This window comes from Amphiprion ocellaris, chromosome 7, assembly GCF_022539595.1.
Source record: "Amphiprion ocellaris isolate individual 3 ecotype Okinawa chromosome 7, ASM2253959v1, whole genome shotgun sequence".
Taxonomy (NCBI): Eukaryota; Metazoa; Chordata; class Actinopteri; family Pomacentridae; genus Amphiprion; species Amphiprion ocellaris.
In genome coordinates, this window is record NC_072772.1 from 36,199,838 (window position 1) to 36,217,992 (window position 18,155).

General features: G+C 44.9%; 2 protein-coding genes across 2 annotated transcripts in view; both read right to left on the reverse strand.

The window, feature by feature from the left end:
• Nucleotides 1–6: 6 nt before the first annotated feature.
• On the reverse strand, nucleotides 7–5,011 carry LOC111587819 (scavenger receptor cysteine-rich type 1 protein M130-like). Its single transcript, XM_055011994.1, has 4 exons — nucleotides 4,665–5,011; nucleotides 3,677–3,991; nucleotides 2,835–3,155; nucleotides 7–1,348 (listed from the first exon to the last, which is right to left on the reverse strand). The coding sequence occupies exons 1-4, from the start codon at nucleotides 4,942–4,944 to the stop codon at nucleotides 1,248–1,250; spliced, it is 1,017 nt and encodes a 338-aa protein (XP_054867969.1). The 5' UTR covers nucleotides 4,945–5,011; the 3' UTR covers nucleotides 7–1,247.
• Nucleotides 4,950–18,155, reverse strand: part of LOC111586451 (scavenger receptor cysteine-rich type 1 protein M160-like) — a 27,808-nt gene continuing 14,602 nt past the window's right edge. The window contains exons 4-14 of the mRNA XM_055011888.1: nucleotides 17,768–18,043; nucleotides 13,493–13,786; nucleotides 13,136–13,408; nucleotides 11,294–11,587; nucleotides 10,916–11,218; nucleotides 8,993–9,286; nucleotides 8,005–8,319; nucleotides 7,163–7,483; nucleotides 5,587–5,653; nucleotides 5,019–5,040; nucleotides 4,950–4,958 (exon numbers count right to left, since the gene is read on the reverse strand). Coding sequence (XP_054867863.1) covers nucleotides 4,950–4,958; nucleotides 5,019–5,040; nucleotides 5,587–5,653; nucleotides 7,163–7,483; nucleotides 8,005–8,319; nucleotides 8,993–9,286; nucleotides 10,916–11,218; nucleotides 11,294–11,587; nucleotides 13,136–13,408; nucleotides 13,493–13,786; nucleotides 17,768–18,043 — 2,468 coding nt within the window. The remainder of the gene's footprint in view (nucleotides 4,959–5,018; nucleotides 5,041–5,586; nucleotides 5,654–7,162; nucleotides 7,484–8,004; nucleotides 8,320–8,992; nucleotides 9,287–10,915; nucleotides 11,219–11,293; nucleotides 11,588–13,135; nucleotides 13,409–13,492; nucleotides 13,787–17,767; nucleotides 18,044–18,155) is intronic.

Below are 18,155 nucleotides of genomic sequence, written 5' to 3' on the forward strand. Positions count from 1 at the left end.
AGCCTGAAGACTCGGGGGGAATCTTCACCCATATCCGTGGCAGAGGTCGCCGAGGTAGTTAAGAAGCTCCTTGGTGGAAAGGCGCCAGGTGTGGACGAGATTCGCCCTGAGATGCTGAAGGCTCTGGACATTGTTGGACTGTCTTGTGGCTGACATGTCTCTACAGTGTCGTGTGGGCATCAGGTATGGTACCTGTGGAGTGGCAGACCGGGGTGGTGGTCTCCATTTCCAAAAAGGGGGACCGGATAGTGTGCTCCAGCTACCGGGGTATCACACTTCTCAGCCTCCCCAGGAAAGTTTACTCTAGGGTGCTGGAACAGAGGCTCCAACTGATTGTCGAACCTTGGATTCAGGAGGAGCAATGCGGATTCCGTCCCGGTCGTGTAACAGTGGATCAGATCTTTACTCTTGCGGAGCTGCTGAGGAGGTCATGGGAGTTCGACCTGCCAGTCTACATGTGTTTTGTGGATCTGATCGAGGTCTACGACCGTGTCCCCCAAGGGGCTCTGTGGGGGGTACGAAGGGAGTATGGGGTACTGAGGGAGTATGGGGTACTGAGGGAGTATGGTTGCTTCCCCAAGCGAAGGAGTTCAAGTATCTTGGGATCTTGTTCATAAGTGATGGGAAAATGGAGCGTGAGATAGACAGGAGGATTGGTGCAGCGTCAGCAGTAATGAAGGCGTTGTACCGAACCGTCTTAGTGAAGAGGGAGCTGAGCCTCAAGGAGAAGGTCTCAGTTTACCATCCATCTACGTTCCAACCCTCGCCTATGGTCATGAGCTCTGGGTAGTAACCCAAAGAATGAGATCGTGGATACAAGCGTCTGAAATGAGCTTCCTCCGTAGGGTGTCTGGGCTCATCCTTAGAGATAGAGGGAGAAGCTCAGACATCCAGAGGGAGCTCGGAGCAGAGCTGCTGATTCTTCACCTCTAAAGGGACCAGCTGAGGTGGTTTGGACATCTGATTCAGATCCTCCAGGGAGACTTCCTTTGGAGGTTTTCCGAACACGTCCGCCTGGGAGGAGACCCCGGGGCAGACCCAGGACCCTCTGGAGGAATTATATATCTCGTCTGGCCTGGGAAAGCCTCAGGATCCCCAAGGAAGAGCTGGAAAGCGTCGCTGGGGGAAGGGACATCTGGAGTGACCTACTTCGCCTGCTGCCTCCGCGACCCGGCCCCGGATAAGCGGAAGTCGATGGATGGATGGATTTATTAGACGTAGTGTTTTCTTTTTATATTAAACATATATTATACGTACAGTTTTCCAGAGTAGAAGCAGGTGACAGTGACGAGAAGAACCATCACCAACAGGTGGACGATAAGTCTGATGATCAAATCCATCAGAGGAGCTGAAAACAGAAGAAAACACATTATTACTGACATTATTTTATTATTAAACACATTATTGTTGAAGTTAAACATGATAAGTTGCTTCAGTTTTGGTTCCTGTCTTTGTGAAATAAATAGGATTCAGAAAGTTCACAAACTTCAATGTTAGCAGCCTCCTTGTGCAGCGATAAACTGCTCCCAGCGCTCTTGCTACACTTAAAACGTAACCGTGACACACTCACACGAGTTAGCTTGTTTAGTCCACATTTTCTCCCTTCAAAAAACATATTTTTCAAGCAGGTTTTAACAGTTTTCAATACAAAATACATCCTTAGATGAATCTACTTTAGCTGTCTAAGTAGCCTCCTGGTGCAGCGATAAACTGCTCCCAGCACTCCTGCTACACTTTGAATGTGACACACTGTTAGCTTGACTTTAGCTTGATTTAGTCCACTGTTTTGACATTTATCACTGCGCTACAAAGCTACTTGAACAGAAAAGATTTTTCTTTTTATAGTAAAAACTGTTAAAAACTGCTAGAGTCATTTATGGATATATTTTATTTTGAAAACCATTAAAAACTGCTTAAAAAAACAACTTATTTGAATGGCGTAAAGGTGGACTAAATAAAGCTAACCAAGTGTGACATGGTCACATTCAAAGTTAAGTGTAGCAGGAGCACTGGGGGTAGTTTATCGCCGCACAAGGAAGCCACTTCGACAGCTAAAGGTGATTCAGCTACAGATTCATTTTGTATTATAAGCTGTAAAAACTGCTAAAAACAAGTTGAAGGTAGAAAACATCGAACAAACAAGCAAAGTTGTGTCAGTGTGTCACGGTTACATTTCAGAGTGTAACAGAACTGCTAGGAGCAGTTTGTGGCTGCGTAAGGAAGCTACTTAGACAGCTAAAGTAGATTCATTTGTAGATATATTTTGTATTAAAAAATAAGAAAAACTGCTAAAAAAAAAAAAAAAAACGGTGTTTGAAGAGAGTCAATATGGACTAAATAAAGCTGCATGTATGGAGGGTGTCACGGTCACATCCAAAGTGTAGCAGGAGCGCTGGGACCAATTTGTTGATGGAGGCCAGCTCGAAAGCTAAAGTTGATTCATTTATGGATGTATTTTGTATCAAAAGCTGTTAAAAATGAGTAAAAATAAGTTGTTTAAAGTTTGACAACGTGGACTAAACAAGCTAATTTGTGCATGCAGAGTGTCTCATGGTTACGTTTCAAGTGTAGCAGGAGCGCTGGGAGCAGTTTGTTGTTGCACAAGGAGGCTACTTCGACAGCTCAAGTTACTAAAACTGAATATTGTGAACTTTCTGAATGAGATTTATTTACAAGTGCAGATTTTTAGAAAATGCAGTCCAGGTTTGGCCTTTGCATGAATAAAATCACCACAGTGTCTGTCTTTGTACTGGAATTCAGACACCAATAAGCCTGAGGAGGTCTGTCTGAGTAGAAAGTAGAACTTCTATTCCCCTCCTGGACTCTGAAGCTACCTGAGGGGATGAGATAGATGGACTGGCTGGTGGAGGAGAAGTTATAGGAGAAAACGTTGAGGTGGTAAATACAGGTGTACGTCCCTCTGTGGAGGTCTTCTGCAGCAGGAAACAGGAAAACGGCCCAATGTGTGACAGTTGGAAGGACGTAGTTGAACGTTGTGCTGGAGGAGGTGAAGACGAGCTGGAAGGAACCTCCTGGATACTGAGGCCTGGTGGAGCAGATGATGCTGAAGTTGGAGCCCATGAGGACCTTAACCTTCTGCTGCTGGACTTCATCATGGGACGGAGACACGGAGATGTTTGGTTGAACCAGCAGATCTGGAAACACAGAGATTCGCTAAAGCACACTTAAAAAATCAGGTGCTTTTAACTGTTATTGGTTGAAAAATTATGGTTATTTCAATGATTGTGTCTGTTTTGTTAAATTACAGATGATATCTCACTGAAAAGGTATATTTTTATATACACTAATTCATTCTTTTACAGAACATTTGCTGTGATTTTTTTGGAAAAATTCTATATATTCTTATTAATGAAAATGTGATCATTTGATCATCATGTGTATTAAGGGTTGAAAAAACATTTTTTTAAACTGTTCTTAACATTGTCACAGTATTACAGATACTATCTATTAAAATCAATGAAAAAAATATTAATTTACGCGTCTACAAGAAGGAAATCATTAATTAATGATGGTCATCTGAAAACAATGAGCCAAAACTGTGAATAATGTCTACATGGTGGATCTCTCTGGCTCACTGAGGTAAAGAAGGAACCAAGAAGCAGAATTTGTGCTCCTTAGTTCATGTTTCAGAGGAAACACCTGAAGCTGTCGTTACCTGAGCAGATCACCTGCAGACTCAGGAAGTCTTCAGTCACATCGTCCAGAACCAGACAGTCCAGGAGGGAAACAGCCGACTGGAAGCAGGAGGACTTGATCAACCACACGGGCCGGTCCAATTCAAAGTCCTCTACATTTATAGCCACGGCAGAACCACATCCGAGCTGAGAACACACTGCTGCTGCTGCTGATGTCCGGTTCTGGTTCCGGTCCCAGTCTTGGTCCACCACGGGCCTCCACTCTCCCTGGACCTTCATCTGCAGCTCACCTGCACAGGTGCTGCTGTTTCCCACCAGCCTCACATGGTCTGGAGCTGAGAGGAGACAGGAGGCAGCTCTGAGAAGGTTCTACTGATGTGTTCTGCAGAACATTTTCTCTCAGTTCCCAGAATGTTCTTCTACAAAGTAGAAGAACTAAAGATGTCTTGGTGAGAACACTGTTAGACTGAACATTTTCCAAAATGAAGTTTGCACCAAGAACCTTTGTTTTCATGGAACGTTGTGGAAACATTTCACAGTTTGTACAATATGTTCCCTCAACAACATCTTCAGAACACTGGTGGCAGAATGTTCCACCTCTGTTAATATAACATTTTTTAAGGAACACTCTGTCGTCTGTGTTGACATCTTATCAACACTTTACATACATTCTTTGCAGCCAAAATGTTCAATTTTTGTTAATACAACATTTTTCAATGAACGTTCTGTCATCTGAGGTGTTGATAACATCTCAAAAACATTTTCTGAATGTTTCATTGAAAACACTGTTAGACTGAACACTCATCAAACTCAACATTGCACTGAGAATGTTCTTCCTTAGTTTTCATGGAACGTTGTGGAAATGTTTTACAGATTCTATAAATTGCTTCTTCAACAATATCTTCAAGACATTTTCAGAAAACGTTCTTGTATCCTGATATGAACATCTTAGACAACAGACAGTCTTTACAGACAGAATGTTCCACCTTTTACCAGCTGCAGCTTTACCTGAGCAGGTGAGTGTGATGGTGGTGCCAGTTGAGCAGGTGTCTCTATCTGAGTGGTCACAGTGCAGCAAACCAGACTCATGGCCTCCACACAGGAACTCTGTGCTCCACTCTGGAGCTTCTCCATACAGTTCCCCCTCAAACACTGAAGGAGAACCACAGCCGAGCTCCCTGCAGACCACCTCAGCATCCTGCAGGTCAAATCCATCTGAACACACTGAGGACCACACCTGGTTCCACTTCACCTGCAGTCTACCTGAACACAGGTGAGTCCCACCCATCAGCCTCACAGAGTCTGCAGGAGGAGATAGAAGATCAGAAGGTTCAATATTTGGAAAAATTCTATCCAAACTACTGATTCTGCTCCACAAAGACACCTATGATAGCATCATGATGTGAAGCACGGTGGTGGCAGCATCATGATGTGAAGCATGGTGGTGGCAGCATCATGATGTGAAGCACGGTGGTGGCAGCATCATGATGTGAAGCACGGTGGTGGCAGCATCATGATGTGAAGCATGGTCGTGGCAGCATCATGACGTGAAGCACGGTGGTGGCAGCATCATGATGTGAAGCATGGTGGTGGCAGCATCATGATGTGAAACATGGTGGTGGCAGCATCATGATGTGAAGCATGGTGGTGGCAGCATCATATATGAAGCATGGTGGTGGCAGCATCATATATGAAGCATGGTGGTGGCAGCATCATGATGTGAAGCATGGTGGTGGCAGCATCATATATGAAGCATGGTGGTGGCAGCATCATGATGTGAAGCACGGTGGTGGCAGCATCATGATGTGAAGCACGGTGGTGGCAGCATCATGACGTGAAGCACGGTGGTGGCAGCATCATGACGTGAAGCACGGTGGTGGCAGCATCATGACGTGAAGCACGGTGGTGGCAGCATCATGACGTGAAGCACGGTGGTGGCAGAAGAACCATCACCAACAGGTGGACGATAAGTCTGATGATCAAATCCATCAGAGGAGCTGAAAACAGAAGAAAACACATTATTACTGACATTATTTTATTATTAAACACATTATTGTTGAAGTTAAACATGATAAGTTGCTTCAGTTTTGGTTCCTGTCTTTGTGAAATAAATAGGATTCAGAAAGTTCACAAACTTCAATGTTAGCAGCCTCCTTGTGCAGCGATAAACTGCTCCCAGCGCTCTTGCTACACTTAAAACGTAACCGTGACACACTCACACGAGTTAGCTTGTTTAGTCCACATTTTCTCCCTTCAAAAAACATATTTTTCAAGCAGGTTTTAACAGTTTTCAATACAAAATACATCCTTAGATGAATCTACTTTAGCTGTCTAAGTAGCCTCCTGGTGCAGCGATAAACTGCTCCCAGCACTCCTGCTACACTTTGAATGTGACACACTGTTAGCTTGACTTTAGCTTGATTTAGTCCACTGTTTTGACATTTATCACTGCGCTACAAAGCTACTTGAACAGAAAAGATTTTTCTTTTTATAGTAAAAACTGTTAAAAACTGCTAGAGTCATTTATGGATATATTTTATTTTGAAAACCATTAAAAACTGCTTAAAAAAAACAACTTATTTGAATGGCGTAAAGGTGGACTAAATAAAGCTAACCAAGTGTGACATGGTCACATTCAAAGTTAAGTGTAGCAGGAGCACTGGGGGTAGTTTATCGCCGCACAAGGAAGCCACTTCGACAGCTAAAGGTGATTCAGCTACAGATTCATTTTGTATTATAAGCTGTAAAAACTGCTAAAAACAAGTTGAAGGTAGAAAACATCGAACAAACAAGCAAAGTTGTGTCAGTGTGTCACGGTTACATTTCAGAGTGTAACAGAACTGCTAGGAGCAGTTTGTGGCTGCGTAAGGAAGCTACTTAGACAGCTAAAGTAGATTCATTTGTAGATATATTTTGTATTAAAAAATAAGAAAAACTGCTAAAAAAAAAAAAAAAACGGTGTTTGAAGAGAGTCAATATGGACTAAATAAAGCTGCATGTATGGAGGGTGTCACGGTCACATCCAAAGTGTAGCAGGAGCGCTGGGACCAATTTGTTGATGGAGGCCAGCTCGAAAGCTAAAGTTGATTCATTTATGGATGTATTTTGTATCAAAAGCTGTTAAAAATGAGTAAAAATAAGTTGTTTAAAGTTTGACAACGTGGACTAAACAAGCTAATTTGTGCATGCAGAGTGTCTCATGGTTACGTTTCAAGTGTAGCAGGAGTGCTGGGAGCAGTTTGTTGTTGCACAAGGAGGCTACTTCGACAGCTCAAGTTACTAAAACTGAATATTGTGAACTTTCTGAATGAGATTTATTTCACAAACTGCTGATAAAAGAGGAACAAGTGCAGATTTTTAGAAAATGCAGTCCAGGTTTGGCCTTTGCATGAATAAAATCACCACAGTGTCTGTCTTTGTACTGGAATTCAGACACCAATAAGCCTGAGGAGGTCTGTCTGAGTAGAAAGTAGAACTTCTATTCCCCTCCTGGACTCTGAAGCTACCTGAGGGGATGAGATAGATGGACTGGCTGGTGGAGGAGAAGTTATAGGAGAAAACGTTGAGGTGGTAAATACAGGTGTACGTCCCTCTGTGGAGGTCTTCTGCAGCAGGAAACAGGAAAACGGCCCAATGTGTGACAGTTGGAAGGACGTAGTTGAACGTTGTGCTGGAGGAGGTGAAGACGAGCTGGAAGGAACCTCCTGGATACTGAGGCCTGGTGGAGCAGATGATGCTGAAGTTGGAGCCCATGAGGACCTTAACCTTCTGCTGCTGGACTTCATCATGGGACGGAGACACGGAGATGTTTGGTTGAACCAGCAGATCTGGAAACACAGAGATTCGCTAAAGCACACTTAAAAAATCAGGTGCTTTTAACTGTTATTGGTTGAAAAATTATGGTTATTTCAATGATTGTGTCTGTTTTGTTAAATTACAGATGATATCTCACTGAAAAGGTATATTTTTATATACACTAATTCATTCTTTTACAGAACATTTGCTGTGATTTTTTTGGAAAAATTCTATATATTCTTATTAATGAAAATGTGATCATTTGATCATCATGTGTATTAAGGGTTGAAAAAACATTTTTTTAAACTGTTCTTAACATTGTCACAGTATTACAGATACTATCTATTAAAATCAATGAAAAAAATATTAATTTATGCGTCTACAAGAAGGAAATCATTAATTAATGATGGTCATCTGAAAACAATGAGCCAAAACTGTGAATAATGTCTACATGGTGGATCTCTCTGGCTCACTGAGGTAAAGAAGGAACCAAGAAGCAGAATTTGTGCTCCTTAGTTCATGTTTCAGAGGAAACACCTGAAGCTGTCGTTACCTGAGCAGATCACCTGCAGACTCAGGAAGTCTTCAGTCACATCGTCCAGAACCAGACAGTCCAGGAGGGAAACAGCCGACTGGAAGCAGGAGGACTTGATCAACCACACGGGCCGGTCCAATTCAAAGTCCTCTACATTTATAGCCACGGCAGAACCACATCCGAGCTGAGAACACACTGCTGCTGCTGCTGATGTCCGGTTCTGGTTCCGGTCCCAGTCTTGGTCCACCACGGGCCTCCACTCTCCCTGGACCTTCATCTGCAGCTCACCTGCACAGGTGCTGCTGTTTCCCACCAGCCTCACATGGTCTGGAGCTGAGAGGAGACAGGAGGCAGCTCTGAGAAGGTTCTACTGATGTGTTCTGCAGAACATTTTCTCTCAGTTCCCAGAATGTTCTTCTACAAAGTAGAAGAACTAAAGATGTCTTGGTGAGAACACTGTTAGACTGAACATTTTCCAAAATGAAGTTTGCACCAAGAACCTTTGTTTTCATGGAACGTTGTGGAAACATTTCACAGTTTGTACAATATGTTCCCTCAACAACATCTTCAGAACACTGGTGGCAGAATGTTCCACCTCTGTTAATATAACATTTTTTAAGGAACACTCTGTCGTCTGTGTTGACATCTTATCAACACTTTACATACGTTCTTTGCAGCCAAAATGTTCAATTTTTGTTAATACAACATTTTTCAATGAACGTTCTGTCATCTGAGGTGTTGATAACATCTCAAAAACATTTTCTGAATGTTTCATTGAAAACACTGTTAGACTGAACACTCATCAAACTCAACATTGCACTGAGAATGTTCTTCCTTAGTTTTCATGGAACGTTGTGGAAATGTTTTACAGATTCTATAAATTGCTTCTTCAACAATATCTTCAAGACATTTTCAGAAAACGTTCTTGTATCCTGATATGAACATCTTAGACAACAGACAGTCTTTACAGACAGAATGTTCCACCTTTTACCAGCTGCAGCTTTACCTGAGCAGGTGAGTGTGATGGTGGTGCCAGGTGAGCAGGTGTCTCTATCTGAGTGGTCACAGTGCAGCAAACCAGACTCATGGCCTCCACACAGGAACTCTGTGCTCCACTCTGGAGCTTCTCCATACAGTTCCCCCTCAAACACTGAAGGAGAACCACAGCCGAGCTCCCTGCAGACCACCTCAGCATCCTGCAGGTCAAATCCATCTGAACACACTGAGGACCACACCTGGTTCCACTTCACCTGCAGTCTACCTGAACACAGGTGAGTCCCACCCATCAGCCTCACAGAGTCTGCAGGAGGAGATAGAAGATCAGAAGGTTCAATATTTGGAAAAATTCTATCCAAACTACTGATTCTGCTCCACAAAGACACCTATGATAGCATCATGATGTGAAGCATGGTGGTGGCAGCATCATGACATGAAGCACGGTGGTGGCAGCATCATGATGTGAAGCACGGTGGTGGCAGCATCATGATGTGAAGCACGGTGGTGGCAGCATCATGATGTGAAGCACGGTGGTGGCAGCATCATGATGTGAAGCACGGTGGTGGCAGCATCATGATGTGAAGCACGGTGGTGGCAGCATCATGATGTGAAGCACGGTGGTGGCAGCATCATGATGTGAAGCACGGTGGTGGCAGCATCATGACGTGAAGCACGGTGGAGGCAGCATCATGACGTGAAGCACGGTGGTGGCAGCATCATGACGTGAAGCACGGTGGTGGCAGCATCATGACGTGAAGCACGGTGGTGGCAGCATCATGACGTGAAGCACGGTGGTGGCAGCATCATGACGTGAAGCACGGTGGTGGCAGCATCATGACGTGAAGCACGGTGGTGGCAGCATCATGACGTGAAGCACGGTGGTGGCAGCATCATGACGTGAAGCACGGTGGTGGCAGCATCATGACGTGAAGCACGGTGGTGGCAGCATCATGACGTGAAGCACGGTGGAGGCAGCATCATGACGTGAAGCACGGTGGTGGCAGCATCATGACGTGAAGCACGGTGGTGGCAGCATCATGACGTGAAGCACGGTGGTGGCAGCATCATGACGTGAAGCACGGTGGTGGCAGCATCATGACGTGAAGCACGGTGGTGGCAGCATCATGACGTGAAGCACGGTGGTGGCAGCATCATGATGTGAAGCACGGTGGTGGCAGCATCATGATGTGAAGCACGGTGGTGGCAGCATCATGATGTGAAGCACGGTGGTGGCAGCATCATGATGTGAAGCACGGTGGTGGCAGCATCATGATGTGAAGCACGGTGGTGGCAGCATCATGATGTTCCTCAGCAGCAGCTCCTGGAAGGCTTGTAAAGGCAGAGGGTAAATGAATGCAGCAAAGTCTAGAGAAATCCTGGAGGAACCTGATGCAGTCTGAACAGAACTGAGACTTGGAGAAGATTTATTTTCCATCCAGACGATGAGTCGAAGCAAACAGTCAAAGATACTCAGAAATGGTTTAAAGACAACAAGGAGGAAGTTCTGGAGGCCGAGTCAGAGTCCAGACCTCAATCCAACTGAGGATTAGAGTCTGGACCTGAAAAGTTCTGTTCACTCAGGATCCCTGTGGAACCTGACATTTATGTCTAATGTAATCTACTGCTGGTGTGATTACTGGGGGGTCCTCATCAGAATTCTGTTCCTGCTGCGCGACGTAATGCAATTTTCGCCTTAAGTCGGGTTTCACAAAAGTACATAAATACCTATGTCATTTACCTACGCTAACACAGTTGTAAAATCATGATCTAGGACATAAAAACACTGTACAGTCCGCTCTGCTCGCCAACTAGTTCCGCACAAAATTTGTTTTAACATCCTAAATGGCATACATCCCAATGATGATAGAAGATTTTCTTAATAAATTTATGGGAGATGGCGCTGTACGTCGAGGACCTCCTGTATTGGTGTTACCTGAGCAGGTGACTTTCAAGCTGTGAAAGATTTGTTCACAATTCACTGTCACACAGTCCTTCAGTGCAAGTTTGGTCTGAAGGCAGGAGGAACTGATCCACCAAGCATCTTCCTGGGAATATTCTGGTCTGTTTACTGCTGAGACTGCAGCGCCACAGTCCAGCCGTCCACAGATCACAGCCGCCACCTTCATGTTCCAGTCGGAGTGTAGGATATTCACTGCTCTCCAGACTCCATCATGTTTCACCTCCAGTCTACCAGCACAACGGCTAGCTCCTCCCACCAACCGAACATCATCAGGGTCTGGACAGAAAGGGACTGATTACAGAAAGTGACTTGAAAAAGAAGAAAATACTGAAATCAAGGCTGCAGCTTTACCTGAGCAGGTGAGTGTGATGGTGGTGCCAGGTGAGCAGGTGTCTCTATCTGAGTGGTCACAGTGCAGCAGACCAGACTCATGGCCTCCACACAGGAACTCTGTGCTCCACTCTGGAGCTTCTCCATACAGTTCCCCCTCAAACCCTGAAGGAGAACCACAGCCGAGCTCCCTGCAGACCACCTCAGCATCCTGCAGGTCAAATCCATCTGAACACACTGAGGACCACACCTGGTTCCACTTCACCTGCAGTCTACCTGAACACAGGTGAGTCCCGTTCTCCAGCCTCACAGAGTCTGCAGGAGGAGACAGAAGATCAGAAGATTCGATATTTGGAAAAACTACATCCAAACTACTGATTCTGCTCCATGACATTCCTACATTGGTGCTCAGTGCTGATTCACACAGTAAAAATTACTACATTTTAACAGGTTTTATCTGCGATATCGTTTTTAGAAACTAGTGTCCCTCATCTATCGCGGGGGTTACGTTCCAGACCCCCCACAATAGACGAAAATCCTCGAAGCAGCGTCCATATTGAAACCCTTAAATATTGGTCGACTCACCGGTCTCCATGGCTGAGGGTCAGGTGAGTTACAAATATCTTGCGTCTTCCATGCTAAACATCCCCAGCATGACAGGACAGTTTTCTGCAGGTTTATTTACAGCTCAGCACAACAAAAACATACCACGCTCTTACCAACTCTCCCACTGTGTGACAATTAAATCAGCTGTACCAAAAACAATAACAATGGCGAACCAACATCTGGCACACGGAGCAGGGCAGTAAGCAAACACAAAACAATAAAATATCTGACCCAGGCTTGAAAATCTTCTTTCTTCAGCCTGGCAGCTTCCCTCACCATTGGTGCCACCGGCTGGTTTTTAGGTTGGAAGCACAACAGGCACCAGTGACCTTCTGGCCATAGCTCCTAATAGTCGCTTCAACAATTGAGGCTTTGAACAGGACCAGTCAGATTCCTTGTCCTAAACTTTCCCTGGATGCAAGAGAAACTCTTCTGGAGGTGGGAGTTGAAAACCCCCTGGACCAGGGCCTCCACCAGACATTCCCAGTTCACTACAGGTTTGGGTTTACCAGGTCTGTCTGGACGTCTTCCCCACCATCACTGACAGCTCTGCTCCTCTCTTCATCCAAGTGTCTGAGACATTCGGCTGCAGTTCTGATGACACGACTACAGAGTCGATCATCACCCTTTGTTCTCAGGTGCTCTGGTACAAGGTACACTTATGAGTCATCTTATGCTCAAACATGGTGTGTTTTGGCCAATCCCTAACTAGCACACAAGTCCAATAACAGAACCCCACTGAGGTCAAGATCAGGAAGTTCCTCCCATCACCCTCCTCAAAATGTCTCCATCATTACCGACATGAGAGGTTGAAGTTCTCCAGAAGAACTTTGGAGTCCCCAGGCAGAACCCCTTCCAGGAACCACTCAGAGACTCCTAGAAGGTCGAGTATTCTGAGCTGCTGTTCAGGTATCAATACCAACAACAATCAGTTTTCCCTCCTCAACATCCAGTTGCAGAGAGTCGACCCTCTGGTTCTCCAGGTAGAACTCCAACAATGTGAAGAGAGTCCAACCTCTCTCCAGGAGTCTGGTTCCAGACTGTGAGTGGAGGTGAACCCAACTATATCAAGCCGGTACCGTTCCACCTCCTGCACCAGCTCAGGTTCCTTCCCCACCAGTGAGGCTCCACGTCTGGTTCCACAACCCACGACCGGTCTACACCGATTCAAATACACTGAAAACTGTTTTCCCTGTTATATTTCACTGGATACACATTTTACAAAAACACTGTAAAGTTGACTCTTGATGGTTTTACCTGAGCAGGTGAGCTCTATGATGCCAGAGGAGGTTTTATATTTAATCAGAGATGAGGCGTTGCTGCGAAATTCAAATCCCCAGGTGTCTATTGAACCCGTCTCTCTTCTTCTGGTTGAAACTGGAGATCCACAGTCCAGCTCTCTGCACACCATGCTGACAGACCTCAGGTCCCAATTCAGATCTTCCACTGGTTTCCATTCGCCCCAGTTTCTCAGCTCCAGAGTGCCGTCACACCGGCCGGATCCTTCAACCAACCGGACTCTACCTGGATCTGGGTGGAAACAGCAGCGCAGGGTAAACAAACACAACCAGGCTTTTAAGTTTAAACTGTGCTGTTGGAGATGTTTCCACCTACCTGAGCAGGTGAGTGTGATGGTGGTGCCAGGTGAGCAGGTGTCTCTATCTGAGTGGTCACAGTGCAGCAGACCAGACTCATGGCCTCCACACAGGAACGCTGTGCTCCACTCTGGAGCTTCTCCATAGAGTTTCCCCTCAAACCCTGAAGGAGAACCACAGCCGAGCTCCCTGCAGACCACCTCAGCATCCTGCAGGTCAAATCCATCTGAACACACTGAGGACCACACCTGGTTCCACTTCACCTGCAGTCTACCTGAACACAGGTGAGTCTCATTCTCCAGCCTCACAGAGTCTGCAGGAGGAGATAGAAGATCAGAAGGTTCAATATTTGGAGACACTACATCCAAAATATTTATTCTGCTCCATAACATCAGTGTTGACTCACACTGTAAAAAATTACAGAATTTCAACAGTTTTCACCTGTAAATTTTTATAATAATTTAGTAATAGTTTACAATTTTTCCTGCCGCTGTGACATTTGAGGAAACGCTGATCAACACTTTTTTCGAAACCATTTTCTGACATTTTAGATTAAACAATCAATCATTTTGATTAACTTTTTAATATTATCGTTATATATTTACATATTTTTCCTAAATTCTAATTATTAAAATGTAAATAAAAAACAGAAAACATATTAGTTTAGATGTTGACAGTAAAAAAAAGCCCCAAATTAAAATTTTATTCACACAAAAAACTAAAATTTTACATAATTTTTTTTCAATTGTTCAATTGTATATTTTCCATGTTTTCTTAAATTACAGACAAAATCTATTAAAATCACAGAAAGAAACATCCATTTACATGTTGACTGTAACAAATAAAAGAAGTAATGGAATCAAGGAGAAGCCTTGGTTAGCCACCAGCTAACCTGAACCGGTACGGGAGGTGGAGCGGTACCAGCTAGGTATAGTTGTGCTCACCTCCACACACAGCACGAGTTCTGGAACCAGAATCCGGGAGAGGGGTTGGACTCTCTCCGTTTCCGGAGTTGCCCAGGTTGAGAGGCACCGGGCAGGTGTGGGGATACTCATGAGCGCCCAGGTGAGCACTGCTTTGTTGGAGTTCTTCCTGGAGAATGAGAGGGTCGCCTCTCTGCGACTTCGTGTTGTGGAGGGGAAAACTCAAACTGTTGTTTGTGCTTATGCACCTAACAGCAATTCAGACTATTTGACCTTCTTGGAGTCTCTAGGTGTGCTGTCTGGAGGCTTCATAGTTCTCCTGGGGGACTTCAACACTCACATGGGCAATGATGCAGAAACTAGGAGGCGAGCGATTAGGAGGAACGGCCTGCCTGATCTGAACCTGAGTGGTGTTTCGATATTGGACTTCTGTGCAAGCCATAGACTGGCCAGGTTGCTCGTAAGTGTTCCTGGTACTAGAGCACTTAGCCCAAAGGTTGATGATCAACTTCATAGTCATGTCATCAGAACTGCGGCCGTATGTCTCGGACACTCAGGTGAAGAGAGGAGCAGAGCTGTCAACTGATCATCACCTGGTGGTGAGTTGGATTCGATGGCGGGGAAGGCTGCGGGACAGACGTGGTAAACAGAAACGTGTAGTGAAGATGAACTGTGGAGGACCCTGTCCATGGGGGTTTTAACTCCCACCTCCACAAGAGTTTTTCCTGCATCAAGGGGGAGGTTGGGGACATGGAATCTGAGTGGTCCATGTTCAAAAACTCCATTGCAGAAGCAGCTGTTGAGAGCTGTGGCCAGAAGGTCACTGGTGTCTGTTGCAGTGGCAACCCCAAAACCTGCTGGTGGACATCAGCGGTGAAGGAAGCCATCAAGCTGCAAAAGGAGGCTTTTCTGGCCTGGTTGGCTCGAGCTCTTGAAGCAGCTGACAGGTACCGGTCGGCCAAAAGGGTGGCAGCTGCAGCTGTTGTGGAAGCTCACGCAGAGGCTATAGAGACAGACTTTCAGTTGGTCTCAAGGAAGTTCTGGCAAACCGTTCAATGCCTCAGGAAGGGGAGGCAGGGTTTTGCTCAGGCTGTGTACAGTCAGTGGGGAGAACTGCTGACCTGTACTGGGGACATTGTCAAGTAGTGGAAAGAGCACTTCGAGGAACTCCTGAATCCGGTAAACATGTCCTCTGTGGAGGAGGCAGAGCCTGAAGACTTCGGGGAAATGTCATCCAAAACCGTGAAAGAGGTTGCCAAGGTTGTTAAGAAGCTCCTCGGTGGCAAGGTGCCAGGTGTGGATGAGATTCGCCCTGATATGCCGAAGGCTCTGGACATTGTTGGACTGTCTTGGCTGATATGTCTCTTTAATATCGTGTGGGCATCAGGTACGGTGCTGTGGAGTGGCAGACCGGGGTGGTGGTCTCCATTTCCAAAAAGGGGGACCAGAGAGTGCGTTTCAACTACTGGGTATCACACTTCTCAGCCTTCCTGGTAAAGTTTACTCTAGGGTGCTGGAAGGGAGGCTCCAACCGATTGTCGAACCTCGGATTCAGAAGGAACAATGTGGATTCTGCCTGGTCGTGGAACAGTGGATCAGATCTTTACTCTTGCGGAGCTGCTGAGGAGGTCATGAGAGTTCGATCTGCCAGTCCACATGTGTTTTGTGGATCTGGAGAAGGCCTACGACCATGTCCCCAGAGGGGCTCTGTCAGGGGTACTGAGGGAGGATGGGGTACTGAGGGAGGATGGGGTACTGAGGGAGTATGGGGTACTGGGGGAGTATGGGGTACTGGGGGAGTATGGGGTACTGAAGGAGAACGGGGTACTGAGGGAGAACGGGGTACCAGGCTCTCTGATACAAGCCATTCGGTCCCTGTACAACCAAAGTGAGTGCTGTGTCCGCATACTCAGCACAAAATCAGACACGTTTCCGGTGGGTGTTCGACTCTGCCAATGCTGCCCTTTGTCTCCGATCCTGGTTGTGGTCTTCATGGATCTCAAGGATCAGCCGCGGTGAGGAAGGTGTCTGGTTTGGGGACCTCAGGATCGCATCTCTGCTTTTTGCAGATGATGTGGTTCTGTTGGTTCCTCAGATCTTCAGTAGCTCTGGAGCGGTTTGCAGCTGAGTGTGAAACAGTGGGGATGTGGATCAGAACCTCCAAGTCCGAGGTCATGGTTCTCTGATGGAAACCGGTATTGTTCCCTCTGGGTTGGGGGGAGTTGCTTCTCCAAGCGAAGGAGTTCAAGAATCTCAGGATCTTGTTCACGAGTGATGGGAAAATGGAGTTAGAGATGGACAGGAGGATTGGTGCAGCGACAGCAGTAATGAAGGCGTTGAACCGAATTGTCGTGGTGAAGAGGGAGCTGAACCTCAAGGAGAAGCTCTCAGTTTACCATCCATCTACGTTCCAACCCTCACCAACGGTCATGAGCTCTGGGAAGGGACCCAAAGAATGAGATCGTGGATACAAGCGTCTGAAATGAGCTTCCTCCGTAAAGTGTCTGGACTCAGCCTTAGAGATAGAGGGAGAACCTCAGACATCCAGAGGGAGCTCGGAGTAGAGCTGCTGATCCTTCACCTCTAAAGGGACCAGCTGAGGTGGTTTGGACATCTGATTCAGATCCTCCAGGGAGACTTCCTTTGGACAATTGGATGGATGAACGGATGTAACAACAAAATGAAAAAAGGCCAACTCTGTGAATATTTTTTTATAAAAACTTTATTTTTACAAAAATTATTTTTTCCTTTAAAATGTTTCCCTGTAAATTTTTTATTGTGTTTAAATGAGCAAAGATTATCACTATTTTACTCATATTTCACACTATTTGAAATAAAAGTATATATTTTAAAGATTGAAAAATGATTTTAAAAATGCTTTGAACTTGTAAAAAAAAAAAAAAAAAGCAAAAAACAAGAAAAATTATTATTTTTTGTATATAATCTGTAAATAATGTTTATGGCAAAATAAATGCTTTTCCAAACTATTTAAATGAGCAAAAAAAAAACCAATATTATTGCTGTTGTTAGAATATCATTTTTTTTACGTCACAAAATCTGATATATTTTACACATTAAAAAATGTTTTTCGTAAAGTTTTTAACATCTTTTGAAAAACACAAGAAAAAAAACAATTATTATCTATCTCTTATACAATAATAGTAACTTGTTCCTTTTAAACGTTATTTTTCCTGTGTAGAGATATTTTTCATTATTGAAAATAAATGTTTTGTATTTTAAGGACTGAAAAATGTTAAATGATTTTAATAACAGCTGCTTCACATGCAGACTTCATTCCTCTCTGAGTTGATATTTGGATTCTTGTTATTATTATTATGATTATTATTGTTGTTATTTATTGTTTCTCTCACCTGAGCAGGTGATCTCCACTCTGAAGGAAGACACCAGAGTTACTTCAGCTCTGAAGTCATATTTGGTGACCACGTCTGTTGGAGGTTCCTGGTCCAGAGTTCTCCTGAGTGAAACCACAGAACCACAGCTGATCCTCCTGCAGACCTGATCTGCTGCTGTCAGGTTCCAGTCCCAGTTCTGGTCCCTCACTGGTTCCCAGTCCGACTGACGCTGCTGCTCCAGTCTGCCAGAACAGGGACTTGAACCTCCAACCAGCCGGACCTCAGCAGGACTCACTAATAGGACAGGAAGTGGAGGGTTTCAAAATAAGACTCCCAGGAATTTAACAAAACAATGAAAATTAGTGAAATAGCAACGATCAACCCTAAAATACACTTTTATTTTTAA